Raw genomic sequence first — 26,492 nt, 5'->3', positions numbered from 1 at the left:
GTATAGCTCAAGTGAATACTGGATTAGTGGTGCTGGAAGAGCACAGCAGTTCAGGCAGCATCCAACGAGCAGCGAAATCAACGTTTCGGGCAAAAGCCCTTCCTGATGAAGGGCTTTTGCCCGAAACGTTGATTTCGCTGCTCGTTGGATGCTGCCTGAACTGCTGTGCTCTTCCAGCACCACTAATCCAGTATTTGGTTTTCAGCATCTGCAGTCATTGTTTTTACCTAGCTCAAGTGAAGTTGACATTGCAGCTTCTCTCACCCCGAAAACTGTCTGAACACAAAGCTTAAACCTCCCAAAGATCTGGTGTGCCATCACCATCCTCATATCATGCTTACTAAAACTGCCCATTGATTGCACAAGTCAGGTGATGTGGGGCCTTATGTGATAGAAACTGGGGTTAAAATTGGAACATTTTGTTTTGCAAAAGACCTGCAGCAAACAGAAGAGACTTTTGGTTGTTGGTCTGGTCTAGCTTCAGATTCCTGATGAAAGGCTTTTGCCTGAAACGTCAAATTTTCCTGCTCCTCAGATGCTGCCTGATCTGTTGTGCTTTTCCAGCACCACTCTAATCTTGACTCTAGCTTCAGATTCAGCTCACTGAATTTAGTGTTTATCCATTGCACCACTTTATTGTTCCCAAACAGCATTTCTTATAACATTGTACATTGGAATGATTGCTGCAGCTGCACTAATGGTTGAGTATTCTACACACATAAATAAAAAGAAGACAACATAGGAAAATATTTGATGATGGCTGCACCCAAATGTAACAAGTGACACATTCTACATAATTTACCTGAGGATCAAAGTTCACTGAGATCAGTTTTGTTTCTGGATCTCGTTTGAGGAGAGGTTGAGTGAGATTATATTGAGACTTTTCAGCAACTGTGGCAGACCATTCTAAATACAGCTTTGCTTCATACCTTAAAAAATTCAAAAGATTTCAACATGAGAGCAAGCAGACGTGGGAAGATAAATTTCTTAAGCTGGCATCTATTCAACAGATTCAGTATTAATACAAATAGCTCAAGAAACATTGAAAATTAGCCAACTAGTTTTAACAACTAATTATTCTATTTATTCAGCCATGTTAAATAAGCAGACAATAGATGTTCAATAACACTGTCACCAGGACAACTTATAGTTCAGACATTTGTTAGCTGCGGCTCAGTAAGTGGCCTTCTCACCTCTGAGTCGTTGTATCTGTCAAGTCCCATTCCAGGAGGGGGGCATTAAAGTCAAAGACACACAAGAACAGAACTGAGGGAGCACCACACCATTGTGCCTCCTGTCTGTCAGACGAGACATATCTGCAATCTCAGGTGGGTGCAAAAGATTCCATGACATGATGCAAAGAACAGAGGGAAAGTTCTACCTGGTGTCCTGCCCAATACTTAACACTCAAGCTGCATCACAAAAACAGATTATCTGCTGCATTGCTGTTATAAGGGCTTGCTGAGCAAATTGGTTGTTCCATTTTTATCTACTGTGACAGAGACCACACTGCCAAAGCATTTATTTGCTGTGGAGAGCTTTGTGATATCTTACATACATGAAGAGTAAGACATAAAGCCTTTCTTCGCTGGTCCAATAAAGCATCAAATCATTTTTTTTTCATGGTGTGTTAAATAAATTACACATTAAAATCTAAACCAGATATCCAAGCAAGATTTCTGGTGTAGTAAGAACACCAACATGCATGTATATAGTGCCTTTAATGTAACAAAGCGTCCCAAGGTACTTCATGGCATGTTATAAAACAAAATATCACGTAAAGCTAACATCAGGTCAGATGATCAAAAGCCTAATCCAAGAAGTCATAATTTGGAGACGACAGTGTTAAACTGCGGTGTACAAAGTTAAAAAATCACACAACACCAGATTATAGTCCAACAGGTTTATTTGGTAGCACTAGCTTTCGGAGCACCACTTCTTCATCTGGTGATTTGGAGCAGCGCTCCGAAAGCTAGTGCTTCCAAACAAACCTGTTGGATTACAACCTGGTGTTGTGTGATTTTTAACTCTGACCAAAGAAGTAGGTTTAATTTTCTTAAAGGTGGAAGGTGAAGTGGAGAGGTAGAAAGATATAAGGAGCGAATTTCACAGTTTAGTGCCTGGACTACTAAAGACACTCGACAACTGAAGACAGATCCATCAGTGGTGGAGCAATTATAACTGGGAATGCACTTGGGACCAGATTTAGAGAAGTAGAAAGCTTTAAGGGTTGTGGAGTTGGAGGAGATGATACAGATAGGAAGCAAAGCTATGGAACATTTTGCAAACAACAATGGATACTTTAAAATCTACATTGGTTAGTAAAACAACCCAGTTATTTTTTAACCAGAAGTCCATATGTGAGAGCCCAGCCTGGAGTGCACTGGAAGAGTTAAGAGGACAGGAAACAAAGGCAGGATGCAGGTTCCATAAGCTGAGATGGGACAAAAGTAAGTGATGAGGTGTACATGGTAACTGTTGGCTCTAGTAGACGATTAGAGGCTCATTTGGATATCATACGTGACATCAACATTGTCAACAGACAGAATTAATCTGTTGGTTACCAGGGAAATGGGAAGGAGTCAGCAGTTTGGGGATTGGAGTTTGGATGGGGGCAGGAACCAAACATATCTTATAAGATGCCTGTGAATGTCAATGACACACTCCTGAGCCTGTAGTTGCATGATGGGAATGCTTTAATCTTCTATCAACGTGGAAGGTGGGAGCATCGAGTGTAGCCAGTACTGAGGGCGTTGATGGCTGGTGACTGCTGGAAAGGGAAGTTTAATCCTTCAGCTTGTAGAGTCCTTCATAATGAATTTATTTGGTATTGTGCAGTTCTTCCAAACAATACAACTTGAACATTGAACTTAAAGGTAGACTGGCCAAGTAAGCCTAGATCAGTACATCCTTGTTGATGCAGTAGTTGTAACGTCTGAAGTCTGCATATTCACACCACAGACGTGGTCACACACTTGCAAGCACTAAGAAATAAGTTATTAATATTGAGCCTGGAGATGCAGCCTGGACCGTGAGCTGGGATTGTGACCACTGGTGCAGTGTCCTGTTTTGGTGCAGCCTGAGCATTGAAGTGCAGAAGTATCTTAAATTGGATTGGAAATGTGTCAAATGTTTCTTTGGGATTTGCCAATGTATCAATCTCCATGTCAGTGGATGTGGATTGCGTGTGAATGATGCCCATAGAACAGTTCCTGAGATGTTGGTGCCTGATGTCCAACATGAAGATCCTTTAAAGCAAGCAGTGAGCCAAATCCACCAGGAATGTACGCTGATTGGATTTACATCCAGATCATTCAGCGTGTTTAGCCAAATAGAAAGCTGAGTATTAATGAGGTGAGATGTGCTGCTAATTAAATTGTTAACAAGGAATAAACCCCTTAACTGTCAATCCCGCGTTGCCTTGTGAGAAATTGTCTCAAATGTCCAGCTTAAAAGGTGCAGAGAATTGTTCGCAGCATCTGAGGCGGGCCTTGCCAGACTTCCAGTGGTTACATTCAGAGAGTCAAATTCATACAACACAGAAACAGTCCCTTCAACCCAACTCATCTATGTTGATTCAGTTACCAAAACTGAACTGGTCCTGTTTGCCTGCATTTGGCATTTATCCCTCTATACCTTCCCTATCCATGGTACCTGTGCAAATGTCTTTTAAATGTTTCCTCTCCATACGTCCTTTAAATGTTATAATTGTACTTGCTTCTAACACTTCTTCTGGCAGCTTGCTTCACATACACACCACCACCTGTGCAAAATGGTTGCCCCTCGAGTCTCTTTAAATCTTTCCCATCTCACCTTAAACTTATGCCCACTAGATTTGGACTCAAGTGTTCTGGGGAAAAGACCTTGGCTATTCACCTTATCTATGCCCCTCATGATTTTATAAGCATCTATAAAGTCTCCCTATATATTCTGCCACAAATCTCAACATAGACCCTGAAGCTGAAGCCCCTATAACGTTCTGCCCTTTGGTTTAATGCACACAATGAAGTTACTGACTAAGTCCTCTATCCTCTTAGACAGTCTCTCGGGATCAAGGTTGACCTTTGTTTCACTCTGATTCAATGAGGTTTGAGATGGTTGATGTATAATCTGCAGACTCTGCCATGTGTAGGACAGATGGTGCTTTAAGGTTCAGGTACGTAAACGGTTTGCGCATGCTCTCCAACAACTCTACTCCACCTCAGCACCTTCTTGACCAAGTCTAGTGATGTGGCCAGCTCTTTCATGATTGAACCATCTGTATTGATTTCAATCACAAATCAGGGTTTCCCTCTTCAGGACCTCTTCAGGAATACTGTGAAATAATCCCAAAAGCTTTATTGTTGTTGGTAACACAGCCTTCTTTTGCGACCAAGTTCCAAATAGAAGAGTTATTTGGGGGGTAGTTCTTGTGTCAGGTATATAGATAACATTTCCTGTCCAGCAGAGCTGGCTTTGATAATTAGCATCTCGACACAGGGAAAGTTAGCTTGGGAGAGGATGCCGCTGTTGGAGTGTTTTTCTTGGATCCTACAAAGACATCTCTGGTGGTAGTTCTCCAGTTCTTCATAGTACCTGTTGCAGATTGGTCAAGTCTCTGAAGCACACAGAAACTGTCCAAAGAATGATGCTTTTAGTCTTGAATGGCAAATAGTTGAATATCTACCGAGCATCAGTACACTGTGGGTGTTCCAGCACGCTGGAACATGTGGGGATGAGAAAAAGACCACCCACAGATAATCTGGGTAAGGGAAAACAATACCAGAGTGGGAATAATTGTGAGCCAGCTAAATCCAGGCAATGATGTCAGAACATCTGGAAACACAGATCATATGTAACAAAATTGATTTAATTTTCAGGATGTCGATAGCCGTCCGAAGACAATATTCTTAGATTTTCTGAAGGTGGCTGAATAGCTGTCAGACAGTAGATTTCTGAATATGATGGCGCTCCTGTGGGATTATTCATCAGATTTTGGGTTGGTATGCAATAGTTTGCATGCACATATAAAGAAGGTCTTCACTAATAGCAATTTTTGTCTGTATGGGACTCAGTTACACATCGAACATCGAGGATTAATGTTGCATTTCCTCATCAATGTAAATTATCTGGATGAGGACATCAAGGGAATTGTCCATAGATCTGTGAATAATACAAAACCATGTGGGCAGTTATGACGTTAGATCATGAAAACAGATTACAAGAACATTGAGCTTAAAGGGGGGATGGGAGTATATGTTGCAGATATAATTCAATATACATAAATATGGCATTATGCACGTGGACAGAGTCAGTGCCAGGCTTGCATGCACCCTGTAGAATTGTAAGCTTAAGGCCATTAACCCAAAGAAAATCTTGTCACAGAGATATGCTGAACTTTGGAAAGAATTGTCGACTTCCGGAGTGAGTATTCGTTCACTGCACACACTGAAAACAAAGATGAATGACTTGCCAACTTGGCCAATATCACAGTTTGTTCATAAAATGTGGGCATCGCCGACAGTTAAATGGCAACCTCATTGCTGTGGATCTGGACTGACATGTTGGCCACACCAGGTAAGGATGACAGATTTCCTTCGCTATTAGTGCGCCAGAAGAATATTGATAACAATAGACGTAGTTGCATGGTTACCAGGAGATTCGTTCTTTTTAAATTCCAGATGTTGATACGGAGTTCAAATTTCACCATCTTCCATGTTGGGATTCAAATGGATTTCCATAGAATATTAACCTGGGGTGTTGGATTATCAAGACATTGCACCACTATGCCACAACCTTTGGCCCCTCTCTCCCCTTCGCCCTCCATCTCCCCTTCACTCCCACCCCTCTACGAATTATCAGGGACAGGTATCACAGACACTTTCTCTGGAATTCATTTGATTGCGTTTGTGGGTAAGAGAAGAATTTTTCATGACTTTTTGCCCTTGTAATTGCCTGATATTTGATGTGGCAAAGCAAGGAGGTTGCTGGCTGTTTTGACAGTGGTGGGCAGTGGAGTGAGACTTGTGGGTGCACCATTTTCTTCCTGCCTTTTTCATGTATTTCCTTGATAATAGAGGGATTGAGGATTTGGGCTCCCATCCACCATCACAGCAACAGCAAGATCGCTGTCCTGTAGAAATATTCATTTTGGAAAATAAAATCTAAAATTCATGGAAGTGCAAAAAGATATTGAGAGCATTGATGTCATAGGGTTCTGATTTTAAAATAAGCTAAATGGCTAAAACTGAAAAATATATATGTTGAGCATGAATAGCAGGCCTGTCAGAATCAGTAAAGAGAAAATACAGATCATGGAGTTTTGTGTGGTCATCCATCAACAGAACTCAGATTTAAAAGTGCACTGAAAAAGAATAAAATCAAAACATAAGATCTTCTGAAAACTATTTAAACTAGGACTTTTTTTGATGAGTGAGATTAACTATTATCTCTGCCAAAAGACGTATGAAATGTATTCTGAATACAGAGCACGTTTGTGGTAACCAAGTGAAGTGAACATAAAGATACTATTATGAATCAGAGTCACAAGTGTCGTGCTGGAAAAGCACAGCAGGTCAGGCAGCATCCAAGGAGCAGGAGAATTGACGTTTCGGGCATAAGCCCTTCATCAGGAATCGGGCTTATGCCCGAAACATCGATTCTCCTGCTCCCCGGATGCAGCCTGACTTGCTGTGCTTTTCTAGCACCACACTCTTGACTCTGATCTCCAGCATCTGCAGTCCTCACTTTCTCCTACTATTATAAATCAAGCAAATCTAAGATTGTGCGTGGCCAATGCTTTTTAGGAGTGTTGATGTAGTTGACTAAACTCTTTCAAATTAGACAAATTCTTCTGCTGAATAGCAAACTTTTAGAATTTGTTAATTACAATGTAATACTTTTTTTTACAATATGCATGGTAATATCTTCAAGCCAAAGACGTCTGCTTGGGAAATTCCAGTCAGCTGGAAATGTTTTGAGCTGAACCAAGCAATTCACAACATGATTTTATCACCCTGAGACCATAAACACAATAACTGGCCAATTAAAATAATTCCTATTACTTCGATCAACGCTCTATCAGAGATTTAAGCTTCAGGTAAATATTTGTATCTACAATGCTATCTCATTCACACACTTGTGATTAAGCATCCTAATGTTACTTTGCAACCTAGAAACAACTCAGTCTGAACGATCATAAACTGGAGTTGTTGTAGTGCATGGTTAGTGGCTGGAATATGTGCTGTAGCATTCTGTAAAGGGATGACACGAGAGTGATTAAAAGCCATAGTTCTGAACGTGTGACTTGCCAACAAAACATTGATCATTTTCACATCACCAGTGCTGCAGAATACCAAGAAAATACCCAGTTGGAAAATAAAAAAAAAGTTCAATAAAAATACTGTCTAGAGGTATTTGAAAAAAAACAGGACAGAGAAAGTAATGTGGTTTTAGAGAGCCATCTAATGTTCACAAAATAAAAGTTCAGCCACTACAAAAGAAATCAGCCCTTGAATGCAGCCCGGAATATAAGTCAGGCATTACACAACTAGAAGAATTTGGGCAGATTCGAAATTATTTCTGGATCCAAATTATTTCTGAAGTCTCAATATAAGGAATCATTGCAAGATAGGTACAGATGAGGAAAACTACTCCACCCAGAAAAGTATGAAGAATTGCATGCATGGATTTTATTTGTTTCTTAAATCATCCCATAATTTTGGGCTCTATTAAGAGAATAATTAAGAGAATAACCCCTTTCACCATGTTGCTCAATCCCTAGAAAACAAAAAAGAGTTTATTTTTTTTTACATAAAACCATTGTGCCGAACAGCTTTTCTGCCAATACCATCTTCTGTATGCAGCAGGAGTCCCCAATGCATCTCCTTTGGCTGGCTCAAAAACTATTCGTTGCCAGTGTGTAAGCGGCTGAACACTCCGTATCGAGTCAAGGCTATTAAATTGCTAAGCACAGTCGACCATATCCATTTCCTTAATCACTGCTAATTGATACATTGTCAAGATCAGAAAGCAAATAAAGTCAAAGCTGAACGTTGTAATCATACTCTTACAGAAATTACACACGACAGATTAGAAATACTTCAACCAAGTTCGAGACCAAGGCATCAGGTTACCATGTTGATCTCCCAGAGATATTCATTTTCTTTATGCTTTCATGGGCTGTGAGTGTTGCTGGAAAGGCCAACATTTGTCGTTCAATCCTAATTGTTCTGGAATTGAGTGGTTTGCCGAAGCACTTCAAAGGACTTGATTTGATTTGAATTATTGTTGTTGTCGCATATATTTTGTTACAAATACAGTGAAAAGTGTTGGATAGTGTGGCCACTTTCCAGCACCATCTTGAAACACAGAAAATAAACCAAAATGTATGAAGTAAAGGCACAAAATAAAGAAATGTTCAACTTACAGTTAAGAGTCAATCCTTTGCTATGGGCCTGAATTAACAATTGGACCAGAACAGGTAAGGATGGCAGATTTCATTCCCTCAAGGACATCAGGGAACTTTTTAATAATTTCCTGAGGAGGAGTTTGAACCTGTGTCACCAAAGCATTGGCCTGGGTCTCAGGGTTACTTGTTCAAAGATAATACCCATTCCCCCACCATTTCTATAAACAATTCCATGCTTAGGAAATACATGTTTGCATCATGTTTAAGTAAGGTTGAAATAATGGAGTGTATTTTTCCTGTTTCTGTCATCATATGCTTGCATCAAAGTGGAGGTGGTGGTGCGTCATAGTTCACTCAGGGACTTCTGTGTTGCTGTGGCAACATGCATTTTTGCATATGCACATTGCAGTCTGGAACTGTGCATTGCAATGCTAGAGGCTCCAACATTTATTCCAAAGCACGGCTGACCAGGAAGTTCTCCCACTCCTACAACCTGCCATTAGCAGCTGTGGGAAGAATTTACTCAGTCGGATATTCAGTCTGTTTGGCTGCACACCTTCCTTGGCTATCAAGTCCTTGAGTCGGTCTTGAGTTTCAGCGACATAGGCAGGGACACTACCAATTACGTTACAAGAACACTTCCAACAGAAAGTATCACACAATAAAATAGAGACAACTCAGAAAAGAACTTTTGTTGCAAGTACAATTGACAAAAAATTTTGTCGTTCTGATAAACTCCTGCATAATTATCAGTCTCACAAACTCTGGTCATAAGACATAATTGCATAGAGATGGATCAACTATCCAAGTCATCCAACTAGAACATAACCATAAGCAATTCTTCCAGTTCAATAAATCTTCACAGCTTACATGTTATAAAATTGCTTCAATGCACAGAGGAATATTTTTGGAGAGCTACCTGATACTAAACAAAGACGATGACTTACATATCCAGGAGTTCCATCATTTCTTCATATTTCCGAATCATTTGTTTGCCTTCAGAACAGTCCATGCACCTGCAGGAATTCATTTACATGTTTACAATATTTACAAGTGTAGCTAAATTTCACCTTGCATGCCCAGATTCAATAATGACAAATACAAGAAAAATTTTAAAAGGTTTGAAGAGATGTAGGAGGATGCTAACCATTGCCATTCAATCCGCTGTTTCTGTATTTGATATTTACAAACCAGGGGCTAAAGTCGATTAAATGCAGGTATCTTGTGCAAGTCCATTTTTCATAGTATCATCAATAAGAGGGTAAACTCAACCAACCTTATTCTGATTTAGTTTGTCACCAGGACAGAGATGAGGGGAAATGGTTTTTATACATTATGAAGCATTCCGTTGTTCAAAAACTTCTCAAAGTACTTTACATCCAAAGAATAATGCTTTGAAATGCAATGGCTCATTATAAAGGCAAATATTGCAGCCATTTTGTGCACAGTAAGATACCCTGAACATCGTTTAACTGCATAATGTTAAAGCACAAAGTAGTTACACAGCCTGTAATGCCTCTCAAAATGATCTATAGTTGCTTTCATTCGCAGTGCCCTTTTTCTTGTTCAAAAAAAATTCTTTTATTCACTACTGCAAGATGTTACCCATCATCCTTCTGTGAAGCTCTGACAAGGTTGCAGAGCTGGGACAGTATTGTAACTCTCAGGAGGCACATTCCCTGAGCTATTTCAGTCCCCAATGCCTGTCCAAGCCAAAGAAAAACTGAAATGAAACAAAGAACTGCAGATGCTGAAGCTCTGAAATAAAAACAGAAATTAACTCAGCAGGCCTGGCACTCTGTGGAGAGGAAGCAGAGTCAATGCTTTGAGTCCAGTGACCCTTCTTTGTTTCCAGCACTTTGTTTTGAAGCTAAACATCGTCCTGGGCCGGTTATTCTTTAAAAAGGGAAAATGACATTTGGTCAGATCCAGAAAAAAAAATAACTCGCGCAGCATTTCCTCAGAATGACACTCATTGTACAAGGCTGAATACGTACGGGTGTGAGATACTCTTGAAGCAATTAAATGGCACCTGAATCCGTTCTCTTAATTCCAGTGCCCAGCGCAATCCACCCCCTACAGCTGGCATGTTCTTGTTGACAGGCGGGAATCCTACAAAACACACAACACGGTCCCGATCAGCAAAGGCAATAATCAGATATTTTTTTTTTAGGAAGATGCAGCTTAATAGTACTTAAGAAAGGAGGAAAATAATTCCCTCAACATGGCAATGTTCATCAATCGTGTGTTGTGGGAATATTCTCTTGAGATAAAGTGTTTCTACATGCATCATTCACAGCCAAGAGGCTTTACATAGAATCAAAATATAGGTTGTGTTTGAAGTGAAAAGGCAATACCATTCTTAGTTTATCGTTTGCTTTCAGTCAATGCTCCCTGAATAATGATGAGATTCTGGTCTGGAGTATTTGTGGGCTGTGAGTGTCTGTGAGTGACTCGATGTATCTTATCTCTAAGCAAAACTCCTTCTGTACTGTGACACTGCTTTACTTACACCCGTACAATGTAAGTTATCAAATTCTGCTTTCTTAGTGTAGCATCCAAAACCTCTCTCTTCACATACTCATTCTAGACTAGGGTCTTCTCTCTTCTGCATGCAGTGTCATGTGACCAGTTACAGCATCCTGATTTGTATGAATTTTATCTTACCACAATACAATGACAAAAACAAGCTCAAACCAGACAGAAATTTCAACCAGTCTACACTTAACTCAATTGATTACAATCAAAATTGCTGATAAATGTAACCGGAAGCTGTTGTATAGGTAATAGTTCTGAAGAGGTTAATACTCATTTTATAGAAGTCACACCATCTGTGGATTGAGACAGGAAGCTTTACTCTAGCTTATGGAGGAGCCAGATCTATCTATGCCAGTTCCCTAAAAACCTAGTAGCTATGCCTGACAAATGCAATTATACTTATTGCTATCGTGCAGCAAACCATCTTGTTATCCAAGATCAGTGTCTCGTCCATCAATGCTCCATAACGGTGTGCTCTCTAACACCATCACTCAATGAACCCCAAGATAAAACAAAGACAGCGCAGGACTAGTGGCAGAAAATTCTCTCAGATAGAGAGAGGTTACCAAAAAAAAGGTTAGAAAAGACTGCTAGACATTACACAGTGGAATTCCACTAGCCTCTTCCTTCCTTCAAAGTTACAAAAAGGAGTGAGAAATCTAAAAATAGTTAACAACACATTCTAACAGTTTGAAGCATCTGAGCAAAATACAAAAAAGCCACTGCAGGTAAATGCTGGGTCTGTTTTTTCTTCTTCATGGTTCTTCAAGATTAAAATGGACACATGCTTAATTTAACTATTTTTAAAACTAAGATCAAACTGCAGATTTAATTATAGAAGAATTCAGTGGCATTATTCAGTTGCAAGTTACTACATAGACAAAAGCATAAAGCAGGTTTGCTGGGAGCAGAATGAGATCTCTTGCACTGTGTGTTGAGCGACTACATTTTAGAATGACTCATCAGATTTGAAATGATCTTAATTGAGGGTGCCATAATGTGGTCAGTTCTGCTCAACGAACTGCTCAATCTTATTAAAAACAAATATTAGTATAAGAGGTTTTTCCCATTTTTTTTCTCCTGTGTAGGGTAGTTGAGAAGGGATGGATGTGTATTGATTGAATTTTCTCATATTATGCACCCTAAGAGAATGCCGCTAACAATTCACTACTGCCCAACTCCCTAAAGACACATTTTCCCAAAAGCTAGTGCGTGTTATTTGCATACACTAAATTGTTCCCTGCAGATTGCAGACTTGTCTCTCAAGGTAAAATGATGCAAGTTAAATCAAAAAATATCATAATTTGCCAAAGCTTAGGAACCGAAAGGGGGTCAAAATTCTAAAGTCATCCAAGAGATAGTTAAATGCCATGATGAGGAAGTGTAGGATCCTGGGAAAGTTGAGATGTGTGACCAAAATGATTTTCATCATCAGTCTTTGTATCTTGGACTTTTATCACACATCAAAAATTCTTAAAACCATTTATGCTTTTCAAGAGGCCAACTAAATATTCTTAGCATTTCTTTGCTGTTAGTGACAGATAACACTTCAAATGAACACATTCATTTTCATCACAAAACGTTAAAACGAATAAAGGAACATGTTCCTTCCTGAATTCACAAAAAAAAGAGCAGCTAACGTACTTTATTTGACTTCAAGAGCAATGCTATATTTACACAAACATCAATCCAATATTAAGTTATATTTAAATTTGTAAGTGTTCCTCAGTGCTTCGATGGACAAAACAAATTAAAGACCTACTCACACCCAACATTAATGTTCTCATACTGCTCACTGCACAACACAGAGATACTTTACAGAGGAACTTCCTTCAGATTTACTCCAACATGATGTGGGGAAATGCAGTGAGACAAGAACATAGCATTCATTGTCCAAGCCACGGTGAACAATATTTATACTCATGCACATTCCTCTCTTCACAAGGCTTCTTCAACAGTATCTTTGAAACGCACAATCTCCACCACCTGGATGGACAGTGGCAGCAGATGCATGGGAACACTACCACTGCCAGATCACACACTATGACTTGGAAATACAGGCTGGATCAACCTTTAAAAATGACAAATGGGACACAATTCAGAGATTCCTGTCCCCCAACCCTGACAGCCGCATTTTAGTCAAAGTGGGATAAGCTCGTCAAAATCATAGCTCACGCTCCCAAGCTCGCTGACTCTTACTGTGCAGTGAGTATTCTGCTAGTCCTCAGCCACTTTCAGATAGTCTGGCCAGCTTTGAAAAGATTCATGGTTTACAGCTCAGAGATCATGATGCATAATCTAGATGAGGTATTTTTTCCTTAAAAGCAATCGGAGGAAACCAATTGGAAGTTAAGTTCAGAAGTCTCATCCAGACCCCATGTACTGACCAATGCTTCCTCCTGCAACATTTCTTATATAATCTTTCCAGGGATGAGGGTGTCGCTGATAGGCCAACATTTATTGCTCACCTGTAATTGAGGAGAGGGCAGTTAACAGGCAACCATGTTGGGTGGGTCTGAAATCCCATGTAGGCCACACCAGGTAAAGACAGCAGATTTCCATCCCAAAAGGACATTAGATAGACTCCCCACAGTGTGGAAACAGGCCCTCCAACCCACCAAGTCCACACCGACCCTCTGAAGAGTTACCCACGCAGACCCATTCCCCTACCCTATTATCCTTCATTTACCCCTGAATAATACACCTAACCGACACATCCCTATGAACAATTTAGCATTGCCAGTTCACCTAACCTGCACATCTTTGGATTGTGGGAGGAAACCAGAACACCCAGAGGAAACCCACACAGATGTGGGGAGAATGTGCAAACTCCACACAGACAGTCAACTAAGGCTGGAATCAAATCTGGGTCCCTGGTGCTGTGAGGCAGCAGTGCTAACCACTGAACCACGCAAACTGGATGGGAGGGATTCTAGAAGAACTGACAGTGGTTACATGGTCACCACTAGATTGCAGAGTTTTTGGGTTAAATTCAGATTTAACCATCTGCCATGATGGAGTTCAAATCCATGTTCCCAGAACTTTAGTTTGGTGTTCTGAGTTACTAGTCTGATGATAATACCAGGAATCACACTAGGGTCAGCATGCAGTAGGCATGGAGATTGTAAAGAGGTTGGGGGTGATAAGTGCTGGTTTCTGATTTATTAGGTTTTTTGTTTATTAACAGGTGGAAAAACATCCCAGAGCCCTGAGTTAGGCCCTTCAAAACAGTTCGCCATAACATCCAGCATTCATGTGACTGCCACTGAACTCTTTCTGGGAGATGGAATGTGGGAGGGCTTTTGCTTACCCCGCCATTCCCCCAGCCTGGATGAAAATCCCACCTTGGCAGTCACTTTCCCACAAGGCAGGCGGGTTGAGCATTTCCTTACACGCGTTACACCAGCCTTTATGGTTGGAATCCAGGCCGACATCACCATTTCTTCATTGCTACTGGGGTCGCATTGCCGCAGTCCCTCATTGATCACCCTGTGCCTTCACTGTGTAGAGTGCAGTATTTCAATATGGCAGCACAGAACACGCCAAGGGATTTGACAAATCACTGCCCTTTCCACATACCAAGGATGGACAAATAAAACTGAAAAACCCCAAGTTAAACTTGAACATTTGCTGTATTTTCCATGGGTGACATTTTGCTGAAATGTTTTACCAGACTAGGAAAGAAGTTTTTTTCTTTAAAAAAAAAAGTCACATAGGGCATTTATCACTTCGCTGCAAAGTATCTTGATGAACATATGCAGAGGAAGAGGCTTAGAGCAGGTGACAGAACCAGCCCAGATAGGAATGTATACACAGCATAGACCGAGATCCAGCATGGGGGAGGAGAGATCTTAAACTAAATGTAAATGTGTGTCAACGGGAGAAGAGAACTAGAGAGGAGAGCAAGAGAAATATGCCTTTTAAGTTGTAACCCCATCAAAAAATGCTTTCCTTTCACGGCAATGTCATGCACCTGCCTCTTTCCACCAGCAACAGTTCATTAAAATGAATCCGTACCAAAGTCCGCTGCTTTTTCCATCTGCCTGTTATAAATGTGCTTGACATCGTCCAGTTCTTTTGTGTACATGACAATAAGGCGAGGGTACTTGTCAGATGCGTCGGCTGCTATTAGAGGCCTCTCGAGGAGGCTTCCAAACATATCCAATAGCTAAAGAGAGAAATGAATCATTTCAAACACCAGGCAAATGTTTAATACAGTAACAGGACAATAAAATGACTCAAATGTTTAAACTGCTGTACGAATGCAGCACTGAGCAGGTATTCTGCTTGGATAAAGACTGTGACTTCTCATCAGTGTGGCCAAGCTGAACCCCATTTGCAACAGCTTGGATTTGATCATTGACCAGAAAGTAAACTGGAGCAGCCACATATAAATACTACAATTACATGCACAGGTCAGAGGTGGGGAAGTCTGCAGAGAGTAACTTAATTGCTGACTCCCCAAAGCCTGTCCATAACAGTGGCAGTCAGGACTGTGATGGGACACTCGTCACTTGCCTGGATGAATGCAGTTTCAACAACACTCACAAAGCTCGAGGACACTGTGGACAAAGCAGTCCACTTGATTTGCACTGGAACTAACACCTTCAAAATTCACTCCTTCCACTACCAATGTACAGTAGCAGCAGCGTGCATTGTTTATGAGATGCATTGCGGCAGCTCACCAAGGCTCCTTCAATAGTACCTTGCAAACCCACAGCCTCTAACATCTAGAAGGACAAGAGCAGCAGATGTACAGGAACACAACCATCTGCAGGTTCCCCTCCAAGCCACACACCATCTTGACTCGGCTACTCCTTAGCTGTCAAATTGAGCTTCCTAACATTACTACATGAACCTACATTATATGGGAAACAACAGTTTAAGGAGGCAGCTCCACAACCACCTTCTGATGGGGCATTTAGAGATGGTCTACAAAATGCTGGCTTTGCCAGCAATGTCCACAGCTGTGAAAAGGACTTCAGAAAAAAAAAACCTCCAGATTGCTGCAAAGGCAGGATAGAGTCATAGCGATGTACAGCATGGAAACAGACCCTTCAGTCCAACCCGTCCATGCCGACCAGATATCCCAACCCAATCTAGTCCGCTGTAGAAGATAAGCTTAAAGAAACAGAAAATGTACTGAAATGTCTGAAAGCCAGGTAAGATTGAAGAACAGTATCTCCAGAGAGTTATGCAGCAATTATACCTGCTTCACTGTAAATTCTTTCAAGCAGGTTTAATCAACATAATCTTGTTTCCATAGAACACATGTCAGTGAATTCTAGAGAGTTCTGATTACACACCATATTAAACATCGAGGGCCTCAAGTTCACTCTGCACTTTTGTTCAAAGCACAGTCAAGTGCAAACTAATACTTCACAAATATACAAAGTGGGTTTAACAATTTTGGTTATATTTGAGAGGTAATCGGGTAAACTTGAGTGAAAACATTAGGCATTCACATTGAAAAGAGACTTTGAAAACTTGTTGCCATCTGGTGGAATGGTGGGTCAGTGGTTAGCACTGCTGCCACACAGCGCCTGGGACCAAGTACAATTCAACCCTTGAGCGACTCTCTACATAGAACTTGAACATTCTCCCCACATCTGTGTGTTTCCTCCAGGTGTTCCGGTTTCCTCCCACAATCCAGAGGTAAGGTAGATTGGCCATGCTGCATTGCCCCATAGTGTCCAGGGATGTTAAGCAGATTAGCCATGGGAAATGCAGGATTATGGGGATGGGGGTGTGTGGGATGCTCTTTGGAGGGTTGGTGTGGACTCTATGGGCCGAATGGCCTGCTCCCATACTATAGGGATTCTAGGATTCTGAATCACAGCTGAGCTCAGTGGAAATTATTCAAGAGAGACATGCTTTTCAGAAGGCTCATCGTGAAACAAACCAGCAATGTTGAGTACTTCACTTGCCTCAGACAAGCACGAATTTGTTGCCAGTGGGCAGGCCTATATGCCAATCATGGAGACTAGCAAACTATGTCTATCATTTGGATATCATAACCAGGAAAATAAGGTGCACAGTTCCAGGCATTAGATAGCTGAACACAATCAGACTCAGAATGCAGTTAGGTCTTCAAAAAGAGCCTTTAATGTCAGGCTCACCCTTCATTCAACTGGTTCTCAAAAGAAAAATCAAATCTTTGTGGGTTGTGCAGCCAAGTAGTATGTTTTAAATTCTTTTATGGGATGTAGGCAGTTGTTGACCACTTCTCATAGCCTCGAATTGATTGGCTTTTTCGGCCACTTTGGAGGACGGTTAAAAACAAACACACTGCTGGAGGTAGGAAGTCACATGTAGTGTAGACCAGACCAAGTAAGGACTGCAGATTTCCTTCCTTAAAGGGCATGAGTGAATGAAGTGGGTTTTTTGGACAATCAGCAATAGTTTCATAGACACCATTACTGGGATTAGCTTTATATTTCAGATTTATATGATATCAGTTGAACTTATAAGGTAGACAGGGCAGTGAAGAAGGCTGTTGGCATTCTGGCCTTCATCGGTCAGAGCAATAAGTGTAGATGTAGGGAAGTTATGTTGCAGTTGTACAGGACATTGGTGAGGGCACACTTGGAGTATTGTGTTCAGTTTTGGTCACCTTACTATAGCAAGGATGTTATTAAACTAGAAAGAGTACAAAAGAAATTTTCAAGGGTCTGAGTTATAAGGAGAGGTTGGACAAGCTAGGACATTTTTCTATAGAGCGTAGGAGACCGAGGGAGGATCTTTTGGAAGTGTATAAGATCATGAGAGGCATGGATAGGGTGAAGGCACTCAGCCTTTTTACCAGGGTTGGGGAATCAAGGACTAGTGGACATCAGTTTAAGGTTAGAGGGGAAAGAATATATCGGAACCTGAGGGACAACTTTTTTTTTTACACAGAGGGTGGTATGCATATGGAATGAGCTGCCAACAGACATGGTTGAGGTGGATAAATTAACAGCATTTAAAAGGCTGTTGGACAAATACTCAAATAAGAAAGGGTTAGAAGGTTATGGGGAGAGAGTGAGGACTGCAGATGCTGGAGTACCAGAGTTGAAAAATGTTGTGCTGGAAAAACACAGCAGGCCAGGCAGCATCCGAGGAGCAGGAGATGATTCCTGAAGAAGGGCTTATGCCCGAAACGTCAATTCTCCTGCTCCTTGGATGCTGCCTGGCCTGTTGTGTTTTTCCAGCACTACATTTTTCAACTCTTCGAAGGTTATGGGCCAATTGTAGGGAGATGAGGTTAGCATTGATGGACGTTTTGGTCAGCATGGATCAGTTTGGACCATGGGCCTGTCTCCGTGCTGGAGGACTCTATGAGTCTAATCAGTTTAAATCCCACTAGTTACAATACTGAAATGTCAAATCATGCCCCTAAAGTATTAGTCGGGGTGTCAGGGTTCCTATTCCACCATTAACCCCACCGTCTCCTTATATTATCAAAGCGGCTTAAATTTGTCTTGGCAAAACAACACTCTGCCTGACTTCCAAAGCTTTCTGAAAGGTGAAAGTATACCCAAGTATGTCCCATCAGCTTCTTCACCATCATTACTAAAACAGACCTTGAACGCATGCTCCAAAGCAGGCGCATCATCGAAAGCCTGACCGAAAATAGTCGCCAGTCGGCGGTCAAAGTCCTCAACTTTCTGCTTCCATACCGAAAAATCTTTTGCAAATTCCTAGTAACCGAGAAAACAAATCATTTATAAACAAAGTATATTCACTCTCTGTGCAAATATTTTCACTAATTCTTCTTGAGTAGAAGTTGATAAGGTGCCGCCAGACTATACCCCAAAAATACTAACTAAAAACAAACCGCGGTCAACAGAAATAAACCAGAGGTTAGAAAAAATTCTTGGTTGAAATCAAAAATAAGTCTGTGGCAAGACTTCCTCTTTGATATTTATGCCATGAGCTGCTATCAAAGCTAAAGCATAATATACCTTTGCATTGTTGTGAAGAAGTGCTATCCAAAATATATATTTATAATATAATTGACTGGAAAGTCAATAGGTATTTCTTGAAACTTTTGAAAAAAGTGCTTGATAAAGCAAAATATATTAGCTATTGCATTAACCGTGTTGGATTCACATGGAACAGGCAACTTTACTGGAGTTGCCAAGTCTGCAGCACTTTGAGAGAGACGGAGAGGCCAGATGACCCAGTCTGAGAATGAACAAGGAATTGGATTTTCTGTGAATTTAACTATGACTTGGCCAAAGGTCTTTTCGGATAATATTGGTCAATGTCATACTTTGTCCCCTGGGGGGGGGGTGTGTGCGTGTTGATAAATAGATGTTATATACTTGTACAGTTTAAACATATTATATTTTAAACATCCTTCTATCTTTGCTCAGGTAAGTTATGTTTGTAATAAACTCATTTCTTTAATTGTTACATATGAAACCTATCCAATTTGTTTCTAATGCTGATGTAGAGTAATATCACCTCTTTTAAATTCAATCATTATTGTAACCTGTGGAACAGTTGAAAGGGATGCAAATCATTATTCCATCCTGGACTGGAATAGAATACTTAAGATTGTAGTTTATCCCATGTTGGAATACTTGCAACACTGATTTATATTTAAATAAATCAAATTTACTTAAAATGCATTGACACACATACATGCATTTTGCAGACAACCCATTTCTTAGTTTTGTGCACTGTGCGGGACAATTTTTGAGAACATTTACATTGCGTGTGTATGCTATTAAAAAGTCTTCAATGTAATGAAACTTAATTGTTGCTGTTTTCTACTTCATATGAATGGATTAGCTTTGCAAGGATCAATTGCTAGAATAGATCAGTGGCACTGAACCACTTACATTATTCAACACAGACTAAGTAGAAACCTTGCCTAACTCAACACCAACATGACCAAAGTCACTGCCCTCGGTTGCGTGACAAATTCTGTCCCCTCACCAATGACTGTATCCATCTCTAGTGCAAACCAGAGGCTGAATTAGGTAGCTCAGAACATTGGTCCTATATCTGACCCCAGGATGAACCTCCAACCACACCTCAGCATCATTACTGTGATTGTCCAACTCCAAATCAGTAACCATGCCACATCCTGCCCATGCCAGCACACCCCCACTGAAACTGCTCAATGGCCTATCCGTTCAAAACTGGTGTTCAGCCAATCCTTGTGGAAAAAATTGTCTAAGCAATCAATCTGAGGTTAATATCGAGGGCTAAATTGTTGAGAAAGCACTATAGAATGGCAGGGGACATTTGTGCACCTAGCTCTTGGCCTTAGAATAAAATCAGACATCAACGTTACAAAATTCACTACAAATTTACTTGTTTTCTGTTTGTTTTTTGAAAATGACGACACTATGAAGTATTGCATCTCATATGTGACTAGCACATCAGAAGTGTAGCATATTAAATGTACATGTGGGTTAAGATGCATGGATTTTCAGGATCCATCATATCTAATGCATTCCCTTTCTCATGTTTATATACAGCCAAGAACTAATACAAAAAAAAGTCCTTCAAAACGTGAATGTACAGTAAGTACCCATCTACCTGGTTAGCAGGATGCAAAGAGTCATAAGTATGGTCTGTAAAAGTTTTATACATCTCCTGGAATTCCTCATAAATTCTTGCCACCTGCTGGCTCAGAATCTTGCCACGAATCCCTCCGAATTCAAGCTTTTCCAGTTTAAATATATCTTGCGCTGTCACCAAGAAGTCCTAATAACAAAAAGCAAGATTAAAAACAGAAACATTACAATTGGTTTATCATATGGCTTCTGTAAATGCCATCAGTGCAAAAAGATTGAAGAGAAATTTATTTGTCCTTCTAACAATGTGGTTAACACATTTCCCTTTTGTATAACGGAACCTTTCTAATGCAGAAACTCAGTTTAATTCTGATCATATTATTTTGCAACAGTTGCTTTATAATTTTAAGTCCATCCTTCAAAAGATTCTCAAGTCTGATTTGAAATGTGTTCCTCTTTTGTTCTTAAGAAGCCTGGGTGAATGACCGATGATCCAAGGTGAAGCACATGACAGAGTGAAAGGCAAGATGTGTGCACATTCAACGATGGCATCGAGACTCGTACAGTAATGAGTAATCTAAACCAGTTCAGCAGCAGAGAAAAATGGACCCCTTATTTGAAGATCTCCTCTAAACTGAAGAAAGACTCACACATTTAAAGTTCAGAAACTTCAAACATGTACTAACCACCATGGAGTTCCTGCTGAACTCAATAGATCAAGACAAGAGACCGCAGATTAACTGCTGATCCCATTTGAAGGTGTTGATACCAATTAGACTGGGCAGGCTATTTGAGATGCACAGCAATGTCTAGCAAAAGATGACTATGTAGCAAAGCAGTGAAATTGCAAGGGGATATCTTCTACATTAATTCCAAATAAATGGTGGCAGCTCTCCAATTCATTCAGAGGTTTGGAATGAAATTCCTTGCCAATTGAAAGGCTGAGCCCTTGACACAATACTCACTTTCTATCTTGATACTGACCACTCGGTCAGAATAATGTGAAAGTGTTTTGCTCCATCACATTCCCCTTATTTTGAGAATAGTAATGAGAACGTTTAGAAGATTTAAACTCATATACAATGTATGAGAAGGCTCAAAGAGCTAAATAACTGACACTTGCTCCTAATTTGTAATAAAGATAGATGCTCAACTCAGAATCTATTTCAGTCAAAGCAAAATACTGAAATGCTGAAACTCCGAAATAAGAACAGAAAGTGCTAGAAAAATGCAGCAGGCCAGGGATTATGCCTGAAGAGAGAAAACAGGTTAACATAGAGTCTGATAGGACTCCTCTTCGGATCTTGAAAGCTTATTACATTTGGAGAAAAGGAAACTACTAGAAAATAGCATGGTTAAATTATTAAAAAGAAAAACTGAGAACTGGGACTGTAAGTATTGAATTAGAGGACATCAATAAAAATGACTAGGCTTCAAGCATGGCTAAGTACTTCGAATTTTCTCTGCATCTAGAATATTAAAAGCAGAAAATATCGTTTTTATTAAATTCTCATAACAATATAATGAAAAAGGATATAATGAATAAATTAACACCTCCATCATTCACCATCCACATCCCCTCACCACCCACACAGTCCTCATCCCCTACAGAAGCCACTTCATGCCTTCCACCTAGAACCATGGCCCCTAATGCCCCCATGCCAGGCTATGGCAATTCCATGCCATTCACCATATTCTGTATAAAACAGATGAATCTCATAGTGACAATACAAAGTGCAAAATCTTCAAATCAACAAGTCATTCATTACTTTGCAATAACTTGAAAAAAAATCCTCTTACTCTCCAAGTGTAGTGCTGAGGTTGGCAAGTGTGTGATGTTTGCAGTGCCATGTCAGGGTGGGTAATTGCTTTTGGGTGGCATGGTGGCTCAGTGGTTAGTACTGCTGCCTCACAGCACCAGGGTCCCAGGTTCGATTCCAGCCTCGGGTGACTGTCTGTGTGGAGTTTGCACATTCTCTCTGTGTCTGTGTGGGTTTCCTCCGGGTGCTCCGGTTTCCTCCCACAGTCCAAAGATGACAGGTCAGATGAATTGACCATGCTAAATTGCCCATCGTGTTAGGTGTATTAGTCAAGGGTGAGTTACTCTTTGGAGGGTCGGTTCAGACTTGTTGGGCCGAAGGGCCACTTTCCACACTGTAGGGAATCTAATCCAATCTAATCTACTCCAATCCAATAGAACTGTTTCAGGCAGAGAGTGGTGCATGTATGGAATGAGCTGCCAGAGGAAGTGATGGAGGCTGGCACAATTACAACATTTAAATTTCATCTGAATATGAATAGAAAGGATTTAGCAGGATATGGACCAAATGCTGGCAAATGGGACTAGATTAATTTAGGGTATCTCGTCAGCATGGACAAGTTGGACCAAATGGTCTGTTTCAGTTATATACATCTCTATGACTTGAAGTGTCAATCATCTAGCACTTTAAAATATCAATAAGAAAAAAAGACAGTATTTAAAAGTTGCGCAACTAAATGTTGTGAAATTGGCATAAGAAATCATGAAGCCAAAGCTCAATCAATGTTTTCTATGGGGCTCAGGGGTTTTAGCAGACTAATGGATGTCTACACTTGCAGCTACGTCCTCTGTGTAATCGTCCCTGACAGCCCAGGCTTTCATAGGGTGGCTTGGGTGCTGAAGGAGGGAGAAGGTTCTGGAGGACCTTACTTTTCAAAAGGATTCATCACGTCAACGATAGTTCACAACAACTTTAAGAATCCTTCAAAACCTGAAGTGACTATGAAAAACTGCAAGGCAGTGGCCATGCCTGCTACTGCAGTAGTGCTGCCCAGGTTGTGACGGCAGGGTACGGACTAGCAATACAAACAAGCCCACACCCTCAACAGGAATTCCAGAATATTGAAGATGCTCAGGGATAAGGTTGGAAATCCCAGAAATGGGACTACTCCCTCCATTTTTTAAGGCTCCGAAGTTGTTCTGATTCAATGATAATCAAGGCCATGTATCTTCACTCAGCACGCACACACTTATTGTCAATGGTGATAATAAAACTAAAATTGGTGAAGGAAAGGAAAGGAAGTGTTCGTAATTTCAGGAGTCTGTTGGCTGCATTATGTTTCAGAGTCAGATTTAGATCCACAATCTATGCAGAATAGATCATTTAAATCACAAGCTGTATAACAGATAATCAGAAATTTCATATGTAGTTGGACATTATCTCCACATTGATAACTATGACTTCTGAGACAAAGGACATATTTGCAAGAATTATTCTCATACTGGATTCTAAGGCACATCATGGTCAACAGTTCTAATCCCTACCTCAATCTGCTGAAGTCTTTCAAGGAAGGAATTCATTCGGGTGAAGATCAGGAGAGAGTTAAAGTCCCACTCTTTCACGTTTTCATCTTCCTTGTAGTACATCTGCAGATTTCCTCGCTTTTCCTCATACATTTGCTTGAACAGACACAGGATCTCGACAGCCTCCTGTACTTTGCTCAAGCTTTCCTCCACTTCACCTTTCAAAATGTCTTCTGGATTGAGATAAGTGCGAGACTGCAACATGAAAAATGACACACAGTCAATGACAAAGAGAGAGAGCTCTCAAGAATAATGCAGTCACTTATTGAATTCTAAGTGGTTTTGATGCATTTTTGAATGGTCAGGGCCCCTGGGGATGTTGTACCTCACATGATTTATGAAGACCAGTGGCTCAGTTACCAAGCTCAGCAGTATTCCCTGCAGACTGGCTATCATCTAATGTCAAAGAGAGGGTGAAAAGTCAGAATGGAGCACAACTTTTAGATGGTACCATTTTACAGCAAGGGTACTGGCAGAACATTGAACAGAGCTCGACAAGTATGAATACCAGCCTGACACGAAACATAGAAAATAGGAACTGGAGTAGGCCATTCGGCCCTTCGTGCCTGCTCCTAATTCAACATGATCATGGCTGATCATCTAATTCAGTATCATGTTCTCCATTGTCTCCCCATACCCTTTAAAATCTCTGGCCCCCAAGAACTATATCTACTTCCTTCTTGAAGACATTCAGTGTAAGACGTACATTTAACTCCTTCTTGAAAACATTTAATGTTTTGGCCTCAACTGCTTTCTGTGGCAAAGAATCTCCACAGCCTTACTACTCTCTGGGTAATGAACTGATTCCTCATCTCACTCAAAAATGGCCCATCCCATACCCTTAGAGTGTGATCTCTGATTCTGGGTTCGCCAGTCATTAGAAACATACTTTCTGGATTTACCCCATCTAGTCTTGTTGGAAATTTAAAGTTTTCATTCTTCTAAACTCCTGTGAATATAGTCCTAACCATTGCAGTCTCTCTTCATACATAATACTGCCATCCCAGGAATGAATCTGGCAAGCGTTTGTTACACTCCCTCAAAAGCTAGAACTTCTTTCATCAGATAAGGAGACCAAAACTGCACACAATACTCCAGGTGTGATCTCACAAAAACCCTGTACAATTGCAGCAAGACATCCCTGCTCCTGCATTCAAATCCTCTCACTATGAAGGCCAACATACCATTTGCCTTCTTCATTGCTTGCTGCACCTGCATGCTTCCTTGCAGTGACTGGCACCCAGGCCTCACTGCACCTCTCCCCTTCCCTAGCTATCACCATTCAGATAATAATATGCCTTGCTGCTTTTGCTACCAAAGTTGATAACCTCACAGTATAGTTCATCTGCTGTGCCTTTGCCCACACACCCAGCCTATCCAAATCGCACTGAAGCATCTCTGCATCCTCCTCACAGCTTTGTGTCATCTGCAAACTTGGAGATTTTACATTTCGTTCCTTCATCTAAATCAATATATATTGTGAATAGCTGCAGTCAAACCACTGACCTCGGTAGTACTCTACTAGTTACTGGCCATCACTCAGAAAATGATCTTTTCCTTCTTATTCTTTGTTTCCTGCCTACCCAATAATTCTCAGTCCATTTTAATACATTACCTCTCAATCCCATGTTCTTGGATTTTACTTGCTAGTCTCTTATTTGGGATCTTATCAAATGTCTTTAAAAGCCCAAGTAAATCACATACACTGGTTCCACCTAATCAACTCTATGAGATACATCATCAAAAAATTCCAATAGATTTATCAACTATGATTTCCCTTTTGTAAATCCATGTTGACTCTATCCAAACCTGTCACTGTTTTCCAAGTGGCCTGCTATTAAATCTTTTATAGTGGACTGTGGCTTTTCCCCCCTTCTACTGATGTCAGCCTAACCAGACTATAATTTCCTGTTGTCTCTCTACAGCCTTTTTAAACTAGTGGAGTTAGGATAGTGTGATGATGCCGCCACTTAAACAAGGTTACTTTGTCCTTGGGCTTTTCTAAGAGCTGTTATAAAGGCAGAGGTGCCAAAATGTCTGGAAAGACCATCATTTAACAGTAGCAAGGGAGTCAAAAAGTGTGGCATTGGAAAAGCATAGCAGGTCAGACAGCATCTGAGGAGCAGGAGAGTCGAGGTTTCAGGCATAAGCCCTTCATTAAGAATGTTCCTGATTCCACATTTCTGATGAAGAGTTATGCCTGAAACACTGACTTTCACGCTCTGCAGATGCTGCCTGACCTGCTGTGACTTTCCAGCCACACTTTACGACTCTGACTTTCCAGCATCTGCAATCCTCACAACATCCCATAAGCATTAGCGGGGAAATGGTGTTGGGAAAATGGATGGGATTTAAGGTCTAGCAAATCCTCCGGCCCTGATAATCTACAGCCCAGAGTATATAAGGAAGTGGCCGTAGAAATAATAGACGCATTGGTGGTCAACCTCCAAAGGCAGGGAAGTGGCCAGTTCTCCCAGTTCAGGTTTTTCCTAGTTTAGTTTTGTTGCAACAGTGAAAAGTTGTTGGTTTAGCTGTAACAGAAGCTGCTGGTTTAGCTGTAACAGAAGCTGCTACAGTGGAAAGAAAAATATCTCAAGCTTCAGCAGATGATTCTTGACTGACTTGTCTCACTGACATCTCTTCTGCCTGTATTTGAATTTATCTCTTGCCAAGGGTTGTGTTTATGGGATGTTGTGGAAATTGGAACAGC

The 26,492-nt window shown here is 40.7% G+C and overlaps 1 protein-coding gene across 2 annotated transcripts in view; it reads right to left on the bottom strand.

The window, feature by feature from the left end:
• The window catches only part of dnah9 (dynein, axonemal, heavy chain 9), a 507,475-nt gene that overhangs the window by 433,678 nt on the left and 47,305 nt on the right, over window positions 1–26,492 (bottom strand). For both annotated transcript variants that reach the window (XM_072558306.1, XM_072558307.1), the window contains exons 6-12: window positions 23,744–23,977; window positions 20,462–20,629; window positions 18,490–18,606; window positions 14,945–15,095; window positions 10,387–10,501; window positions 9,337–9,405; window positions 803–929 (exon numbers count right to left, since the gene is read on the bottom strand). In XM_072558306.1, the coding sequence (XP_072414407.1) occupies window positions 803–929; window positions 9,337–9,405; window positions 10,387–10,501; window positions 14,945–15,095; window positions 18,490–18,606; window positions 20,462–20,629; window positions 23,744–23,977 (981 nt within the window). The remainder of the gene's footprint in view (window positions 1–802; window positions 930–9,336; window positions 9,406–10,386; window positions 10,502–14,944; window positions 15,096–18,489; window positions 18,607–20,461; window positions 20,630–23,743; window positions 23,978–26,492) is intronic.

Source organism: Chiloscyllium punctatum, chromosome 39, assembly GCF_047496795.1.
Source record: "Chiloscyllium punctatum isolate Juve2018m chromosome 39, sChiPun1.3, whole genome shotgun sequence".
Taxonomy (NCBI): Eukaryota; Metazoa; Chordata; class Chondrichthyes; order Orectolobiformes; family Hemiscylliidae; genus Chiloscyllium; species Chiloscyllium punctatum.
Note: the sequence above shows the minus strand (reverse complement) of the source record. Positions and strands in the feature narration are given on the sequence as shown.